Source organism: Colias croceus, chromosome W, assembly GCF_905220415.1.
Source record: "Colias croceus chromosome W, ilColCroc2.1".
Taxonomy (NCBI): Eukaryota; Metazoa; Arthropoda; class Insecta; order Lepidoptera; family Pieridae; genus Colias; species Colias croceus.
Genome location: NC_059567.1, coordinates 1,812,836 through 1,822,641, shown reverse-complemented (window position 1 = coordinate 1,822,641; position 9,806 = coordinate 1,812,836). Strand labels below are relative to the sequence as shown.

General features: G+C 34.9%; 1 protein-coding gene across 1 annotated transcript; it reads left to right on the top strand.

Annotated features, from left to right (window-relative positions):
* The first annotated feature begins 1,381 nt into the window (after window positions 1-1,381).
* On the top strand, window positions 1,382-4,922 carry LOC123704877. The gene is made up of 2 exons (XM_045653372.1): window positions 1,382-2,075; window positions 4,650-4,922. Exons 1-2 carry the CDS (start codon window positions 1,392-1,394, stop codon window positions 4,920-4,922), a joined length of 957 nt encoding a protein of 318 aa, XP_045509328.1. The 5' UTR covers window positions 1,382-1,391.
* The last annotated feature ends 4,884 nt before the right edge of the window (window positions 4,923-9,806 follow it).

Here is a 9,806-nt window from a genome sequence, read left to right as displayed (position 1 = left end):
AACTTTCACAGCTGTTTAAAATTTCACTTGAAGAAGCATGCGGTTTTGTCAAGCCAAATATTTCATAACAGTCGTTCCACTTATTTTTCCGTTTTTCCAGCATACTTATAGACAAATTTCTAACGCGTTCATCACCCATAATTATAATTTTACGTTTTATTACCTTTGTGCTGACATCTGTTATGGTTTGTTGACAATTGGTAATTTTATTTTTGTCGGTACCGTCACATTCCTTATTTAATATTAGTGGCTTAGTTATGTTATAGTTTAAAGTATTTTTATCCAAACCCATATCAGTAGTAAAGCTATGAGAATTGTGTTTTTGTTGTAAGTTAATTAATGTTTTTTGCTTGATTTTAGGATAAGTGTTGTGAATAAATATATTTTCGTTGTAGTATTTTAAAGGTGAGTGCCGTGGTGTTTTAAAACTTATATTCATTATTGTCTGTTTTATAGGCGTTTTATTCGAGATACCTGTTAATGTTTTATCCGATTTAGTATTTAAAATTATACTTATCAAATTCTGTACTTTTTTCTCACTTTTGTGTAATGTTTGTCTAAGATTATAACATTGTTTTGTTAGGTTATAGATAGATTCTTGTGCGGATATTAATTCGGTTTGTAATTTGCTTATTTCTTGATTCTCATTGAACACTATTGAGGTATTTGGAGTAGATATATGTTGACTTGTCTTTGTAGATAAATCCGTGTAACTTGAACTGGATAAACTTAAAAAAGAATCATTTAATATTTCTTGTAGATTTGATTCAGACCTTTGTTTAGGGAGTGTTTTCTTTCTGATAGTTATATTATCCATTTTATAAGTTCAAATAAAGTCGTACAATGTATATTTAAACCGTTACATAGGTACTTAATGTGTGACGAAATATTATAATTGTTGGTCAGCTGTTCTTTGTTTAATGACACCTAAATGTCAATTTTATAAGTTAAAATCTGTAATAATTGTGTTTTACTTACGTTTTGTTTCCGATACTTTACTTACGTTTTGTTTCCGATACTTTACTTACTACTTATTAGGTTTAAATATAGTTACTGTCTCCAACTTTCTTTGTTCCAAATTTGACGTAACGGTCGTTGTATGTGATGGTTTTTTGAATTCCGTATTTCCACGTAAATCGCAGGTTGTTGACGAAGATAACATTAATCGCACTTATTTATTGATTACTTGTTAATTTGAACACACTTTTTTATTAACTTTTGTACTTTTAATAATTTTAAATTGTAAAAAACTCGAGAGCTGATGTTACGTATGGCACTAGCGCCACCTGTTCTCGAGTTAGTTACAATATGGAAGCAGATCGCCTATCGCGGAACATGTCCCCCGCGGAATGGCATTTACTACCTACAACGACAAATCTAGTGTTTGCGAAATGGGGAGTGCCAGATGTAGATCTGTTCGCTTCAACACGAGCTCATGTGGTACCCAAATATGTGAGTCTAGACCAACGGGATCGACAAGCATGGAAACACAATGCGTTTGCTTGGGAGTGGACGTTCAGGTTAGCGTGGGTATTTCCTCCTCCGAGTGTCCTGCCCCGAGTTTTGATGCATCTCAATCGAGCGAAAGGTATGTACCTAATAGTAGCACCGAGGTGGCCGCGGGCATTTTGGAGAGCAGATCTGAAGTCGCGAGCGATAGCTCCACCCTTCACCGTCCGCCACCTGGAGACCAAACTAATAGATCTGACCACGGGCCTCCCTCCACCAAAGGTAAAGAATATGGTTCTCGAAATTTGGAAATGTGGGGGTGGACGCAAGCATTAGAAACATGGTCAAGCCAGCAAAAATCGCTCTTGCGGTCAGGATGGCGAGGCTCTACTCTTAAAACGTATAAACCTGCTTGGGAACGGTGGATTAATTGGTGTTTAAAACACAATGTCGACATTAAGAATCCAACAGGATCTGATTTAGCCAAATATTTAGCTGATTTGCATTTAGTCGAAAAACTTGCATATAGGACAATTTTAGTTCATAAATCAGTCGTGTCCACTTTATGTAAAACGGAGGACAATTCTAAGTTAAGTTCGAATATTTTAGTAAAACAGATATTAAAAGTCCTCCTAAATTCTAACCCACCTCTATCCTGCTGCGTAATTTTGCCGGTATGGACCACGACCAACTTCAATTGGATGCCTCCGAATGTGATTGGCAAGCAGTTTTTGATGCTGAAACAATGGACCTTAAAGTGAATATATTTAACGACATTATGCTTGCTTTGTATGATAAGCATGCCCCTTTAAGGCCCGTGAAAAAGAAGCACACTCCTGCCCCTTGGCTTTCGCCTGAACTTAAATCTCTTCTTAGCAAAAAACATCGTGCAAAGACTAAACTGAAGACGGCCAAATCAACCGAGATGCAGGACAAATATAAAACTATCCGTAATCGTTGCAACGTATTGTGTAGGGATGCACAAAGACGCCATATTCATGAGTCGGTCGAAAACGGCGACCCTGTTAAAATTTGGAAATTTTTAAAATCTCTAGGAGTTGGTAAATCTTCCCATACGTTCCCTTCTTGCAACATCAATATTGATAATTTAAATTCTCACTTTGCGTCTCCATCTATTCTTAACGATACCGTAAAAAATGCCTCTACTCTCAAAAATCTATCTACCGTTTCTACTCCTGATTTTCCTCCCTTTATTTTTAAACAAAGTTCTGTTGATGACGTTAAGAAGACAATCCTGTCCATATCGTCGAATGCCATCGGTACTGATCTTATCAGTCGTAATATGATCATTCCTATCCTTGATATCATTATTCCCATCATCACCCATATCCTAAATTTTTCAATTATCTCCGGAACATTTCCTAGCGCCTGGAAGGACGCTCATATCATCCCTCTTCCCAAAAAATCGAATCCTTTAAGTTTGTCTGATTTCCGACCCATCTCCATCTTACCTTTTCTTTCCAAAGTACTTGAGCGTCTTATCCACTCCCAGCTTAGTACCTTCCTCAACACTAATAATATCCTTAGTCCTTATCAGTCTGGTTTCCGTCCCGGTCATAGTACGACCACTGCCCTTGTCAAAGTTACCGATGACATTCGCCACGGTATGGATAGTAAGCAACTCACAGTTTTAGCACTCCTGGATTTTAGCAATGCTTTTAACACCGTAGATCATAATATACTGCTTAGTTTGCTACGTCTTATTAACTTTTCATCAACAGTTCTTGACTGGTTTCGAAGTTACCTGGGCGATCGGCGGCAGCGTGTTTTGCTTGATGAAAAACATTCATCTTGGTGTGCAGTCTCCGCCGGTGTACCTAAGGGTGGCGTCTTGTCACCTCTTCTCTTTGCCATTTTCATCAATAATCTCACATCCCTATTAACTTCTCCCTACCATATGTTTGCTGACGATTTACAGATATATGTCCAGTCAACGCTTGGTGACCTACCGAATGCTGTTCGCTCTATTAATAACGAACTGGCTAACATAGTTAGTTGGTGCGATCAATTCGGCCTTAAGTTGAATCCATCAAAGAGCCAGGTTATCGTTATCGGTAGTCCTTATCAACTTTCTGAGGTTGACTGGGGTATATTGCCTTCCATAAATATTCACGGCGTCATCATACCTTACAGTAAGAATGTAAAAAATCTAGGTATTCACTTGGATCAGACTTTATCTTGGTCCCATCAGATTCAGGAACTTGGTCGGAAATTTTACGCTACGTCTAGTTCTCTACGGCGTCTTCGTAACTTCCTACCCATATCGACAAAAATTATGCTAGCACAATCCCTACTCCTACTTATTATTGATTTCGCTGATGCATGCTTTCCTGATCTATCAGTGGAGCAATTAGACAAACTTGAGCGTCTTCAGAATTTTGGTATCCGGTTCGTATTTGGTCTTCGCAAATACGATCACGTCTCCTCCTTTCGCAAGAAGCTCAAGTGGCTCCCAATCCGTCTTCGCCGGAATGTGCATTATTTGCTGCTACTATATCGTATCCTTTTTGACCCTAAGACCCCTTCCTATCTCAAAAATAAATTTAACTTCCTGCATTGTGAAAATTATTCTCTTCGTTCTGTTGATAGGCTTGTTTTGAGTATTCCTTTTCACCGCACACACTTCTATGGCGATTCCTTTACGGTTACTACCATTAACCTCTGGAATGCCTTGCCGATAAATATTAGACAAGCCCAAACGCTATCCACATTCAAAAGCCTTGTCAGAAGTCATTACCTGAATCTTGCTTTTGACTCGGGATAGTTTAGCTCATCATCTCTCTTTCGCTGTAATTTGCCTTTTTATACATATTATATTATGTATATATGTATTGTATGTATGTATTTATTTTATTTATGGTATGTATTTATAATTATAGGTATATACGTATTTATATGTATGATATCTATTAACTATACATCTATGTATTATTTATAGTATATTTATTAGTATTTTTTTATTGGTATTATATTACATAATTTTTGCGTACATACTTTTTACCCACCTCCTTTTTCTATTATGTTATCACATCTTTAGTTGGTTGCCTGGAAGAAATCACTTATAAGTGATAAGGCCGCCATCTGTGCTGTGTCTTCTTTTAGTATAAGTTTTCTTTTTGTAATTTTTTTTTGGCAGTACAATAAAGTATTTAAATAAATAAATAAATAAATAAATAAAAGCTATAGCAAATACTAGCCCAAAATTGCGCGCGGGTAACATTTGGGATACTTCCATTTTGATATCATGGTTAACTAATCATAATGTGCAGAATAGTAGTAACTTGTGGGAAATTTCACGCCGTTGTGCCATTATATTATTATTGTGTTCAGGTCGTAGAATACATGACTTGACACTTTTGAGTGTTGCAGAAGGCTTTTATGTAGATAGTACCGTAGAAAATTCTATAGTTTTTTGGCCCAAACATGGATCTAAGACTGACTCGGATTCATAATATGTTCAATCAGGTTGGAAGTTATTGTCAAACGCAAGTAACTGTAATATCGACCCCGTATTTTGGATTAGAAAGTTATTAGATCTGGGCATGGATAGGCGTAACTTGGCTAGCGTAGATAATTTATTTGTAACCGTTTGTGGCAAGGCGAAAGCCGCTTCTAGAACTGTAATAGCTGGTTGGGTGAAATCTGCTTTGAGAGAGGCGGGTGTTGAAGCTGCTCCTGGTAGCGTTCGATCAGCTGTTGCCTCTAGGAGCTGGTTAGACAGTGAATCTATAGATAAAATTCTTGCAAGGGGAAATTGGAGGTCACAAAATACCTTCAAAAAATATTATAGAAAAGAAGTGAGACCGGTTAATAATCAGAATAATTCTTTATGTGCTCTGTTTGAGCCCTTATCACAATAATAAATTGAAATGATTATATTAATTTATTTTTTGTAAATAATCACATTGGCGTCTTGTTTACCAGGCGAAACCAAACAATGTCTCATTATTGTTTAAAGGCCTCGAATAACGGCGTAAGGACATAATAGTTGAGTTTTACTTACCATTAAAACTCGTATTATGTCCAGGAGCCTTATTCGAGGCCTTACATTAAGACCTGCCTGGTAGTTAGTTTGATTAAATAATTAATAAAATTAAATTGTTAAAAATAATGAGACTCAATGAGCTGATTACTGCGAGAACCATTATTTAAAAGCTTAGCTGTACAAACGTCACTCTGGTAAACACGGAAGCGCGACAACGAGGCCCTCTGTGGAGATAATTGGAACTACAACTACGTAATGTCGGCCGAAAATCAAAGATGTCTCTCTCATTATTGTTTAAAGGCCTCGAATAAGGCTCCTGGACATAATACGAGTTTTAATGGTAAGTAAAACTCAACTAATTTACTACCATTAAAAAATAATATTTCCTTTCTTTTATTCCCTAAAATAGTGTAAAGATCAACATTCCAATCTTTAAAAAACAATTTTACTGAACTAAACATTTTCTTAATTTCATTTACATTTTTTAAATCACAACAGTCCATGTAAATTACATCATCGATATTATAACAAGAAATCGAATTAAAATCATTAAGAAATGAAATTTTAGAAAGCAAAGTGAATCCGTAAATAGTAAAAGAACAGACTTTTTTATTATTTTCTGATACTAAAAAATTAAAATAAGGATAAAATTGATTTGAACTTGTTTTAGGAGGTTTAAGTAGATCTAAATATTCTTCTTCTTGGTTATATTTTAAATTTAAAGCTCCTGAATTTATTTTGTGGTTAGGAAAATTGAATTCCGGGACATCCTCGTCTAAATTTAAATCTTTATCGTAATCTAAAGCTCTCATGATTTTTTTTCGAAAATTCATTTGTCCGTAATTAAAAGGGAAGGGAAGGGTTTCTTTTAAAAAACATTATGGACAAAAAAATTTAAAGGATAATGCTAGAGAAGTGAAAACGGTAATGTTCTGTTAATTTTTAAACGTTTTTTTTCAAAAAACAACTCGTATGACTAAATTTTATAATTAATCATATTTACTATAACGAAACCGCATTTATTATAAAAACAACTGGAGTGTCCTTTCTGGCAAATAAATAATCTGAACGACGTAAATAGCTTCGAATTAATATTTTAACATCAATTTGAATCATTTTTATAATTTTTTGTTCAAATCAATTCCTAAAGAATCTAATGCTTTTTTACAAATCGATTTTAAGTTTTTACAAATTATTGATTTATCTTCGGATGTTAACTTTGAATCATTTACAAGTTTATCTCTGTAAAGATCTAAGTCTGTATCATCGAGACTATCACAAGAATTTAATTCCACTTTATTTTTTTCTAGATTCACATCACACACTTCCCTTTCATTAAAGAACCCAAGAATAAATATATTTCCATTCCAATACAATTTTAATTTATCAATATCATAACCGTATTTTTTATTAAGTTCGTCTTTAATTACTTTTTGGTCTTGTGTATGACATTTTAATGATAATTTTTCACCGGTGATTGTGGTAATGTACATTAAGGGGAAAAGTAACGAAAAAATGAAAGGAAATGTAAAGTAGATTTAATATTAAGGGAAATTAAAGTAAATAAATATCTAATATTTATTTTTATATTCCATTAATAAGATTATAAGATGAGAAAGTAAATATTTTTTACTTAATCCTCCACTTCTTGATGGTCTTATGAAATTTTTAACTAAAACTATTTCTTTCTTAAATTCTGTTAAATAAGAAGTTGGTTCTTCTATTTTAAATCTCTTTTCTTCTGATTTTATTGGCTCAATTTTGATTTTTTTATAATTTAAAAAGTTTTTTTCATCATTAAGCACAGTGTTGATTTTGGCTTTAATTGAAGATTCACTTTTGTATTCGAGTAAATCAAAGACAAGATCTTCTAATTTCTCTAAATAATCATTATACAATTCTTCATTTTCAAAATCAGATTCTTCTCTAGAAAAATATCTATCTAATTGTCTTTTAATTTTACATTCTTTTTCTACTTCTATATCTTCGAAAGTGGACGTGATGTAATTGATTTTTCTTAATTCAACACCACATTCCAAACATTTGGACATACCAGAAGAGAAATATCTATTAAGACAATTTTCACAAATTTTATGGAAACAGGGACTAATGTACAGGACTAATTCTGGATTTAAATAAGAATCAGTTTTACAAATTGGACATTGTGAATCTGACATAATAAAAAAATTAGGAAGTGGGTAAATATAAAAAACGAATATGTTTAATATAAAAAACTTATGAAATTAAAACTTCTTTATTGACTATCTTCTAATAATTTCTCATATAAATATCCATCAGATAACCCATTTTTTCTAACAACTCCTGCTACATCATAAACAGATACATTTCCAGTCAATCTCCCGTCTACTCCAAGTTCTGCAAGTGTAATTTGTACACTACTCTTATCACAAGAGGCTATTGGTCTTTTTGTAAATGAGCACATTCTTCTTTCAAACGACATGACCCCTTTTTGATAAAAATTTTTTAATTTCAAAAAACTGTAACGGTGTTTTAGAACACGGTATTATTGATAAGATTCTATTCGAACAGTATGCCTATTTGAATTAGTGTCTGGGACACGGTGCGCCACGAAGTAAAAAAAAATAAGATATGGTGCAGCAGCTATAAAAAGGTTGCCCGACGCTAATAAATCATACCCCTATGTATATTTTCCTATTTAATTAACCATGTACTATATTAAAAACATCCCTTTACTACACATAAATAACTCATTTTAATTTTTCATTTTCTTCCTCTCTTATTCAAAATTTTAGGAATTTGCTTAATAAAATAACAACACAAGAATAAAATATTATCATTTTCAAGATTCTCAATTATTTCCGAATCTTTAATTTGAGAGAGAATAATACCAAAAGATCTTAATTCATCATCAGTTAATGAATTGGGTTCAGATTTATCACACAACGTTCCGTGTACTTGTTGTAACGACGTTAAGGGAAAGCGTACATGTAACAGTTCAATGCACGACGTTAAGGGCAAGCGTACATGTAACAGTTCAATGCAAAAGTGTATTAAGTCGGATTTTGCATGTAATAATTTTCAAAAGTATTAAATTTTCAAACTATAAAATCGATGATATTGTAACAACCTGCCCTCAAATAAAAGGTCATAAGTCTGATTTTTCACAAAATCTTGTTACCACCGAAAATGTTGTTTTTTCTCAAAATGACACTAAGGGTAAGCATACATGTAACGATACAATTCAAAAGTGTATTAAGTCGGATTTTGAATGTAATTGTATAAAATTTTCAAACTATAAAACCAACGGATGTAAAAAACAGTAACTTTACTGATGATGTGAATTTAATATATTGTTATGATGATAATTATGTGCGTATTAGGAACGATGACGATTTGTTGGCATGTAGCGTCGGCGATAGGCCCGTCAAACGTCGCGACTTACGTCCCATTTTCAAAATCGAGATTTTGGGAGTAAATGGTACAGCTTTAATTGATACTACCGCGAAACACTGTATTGCCGGTTACACACTATATGCTCTCCTTCTACGCAAAGGCCACCCGCTCACGCCCTCGACGAGGCAAATTAAACTCGCCGATGGCCACGCACGTGAAATGAACGTTCTCACTACCACGTTGCAGGTGCGGTTGGAACACGTTATCATCACAATACCATTTCTTATTTTCCCTGAGTCCGGCGACAACGAGACATTACTCGGTATAGATTTCCTTAGGGCTATGGGTGTCGTTATTAATTTCTCCAAGGAATTATGGTATTTTGACAACGATCATCGCGTTAAACATACGCTATTTTTTGAACCAACTTCGCGTGGCACTACTTGTGCCTTTACAGATGTTCTCCGGGATGACGAGGGTACTCAGCTGGAGTCGGCAGAACGAGACGAACTCGCCCAGATCCTCGTTAAGCACGCGCACATTTTCCGTCTAGGGGGAGCTCCTACGCCTTTCGCGGAGCACCGTATAGATACAGGTGAACACCCACCGATAGCAGTGCCCCCATACCGTTTGAATCCTGCGAAGAAAGAGGTGATGAAAAAAGAAATTGAGAAAATGCTGCAGGAAGACATAATTGAAGAGTGCGAGTCCGCATGGTGCGCTCCAGCGTTGATGATACCTAAGGCTCGTGGTGGCGTCAGGTTCTGTGTAGATTACAGGCGCCTGAACGCTGTTACCAAATCGGACACGTACCCTATGCCACTAATTGATGAGCTCCTGCAATCAACAAAAAGGAACTGCTTCATGAGCACGCTGGACCTCAGATCTGGGTACTGGCAAGTGAGCGTCCAGATAGAAGACAGGGATAAGACAGCCTGCATATCTCCGCTCGGCATATATCGCTTTAAGCGCATGC

Excerpts from the sequence above, each read along its gene's own strand:
- LOC123704877 (XM_045653372.1), top strand. The coding sequence starts at position 1,392 with ATGGGGAGTGCCAGATGTAGATCTGTTCGCTTCAACACGAGCTCATGT. Across the intron at positions 2,076-4,649 it reads TAGTAAAACAGATATTAAAA|GCTATAGCAAATACTAGCCC; the intron begins GTCCTCCTAAAT and ends AAATAAATAAAA.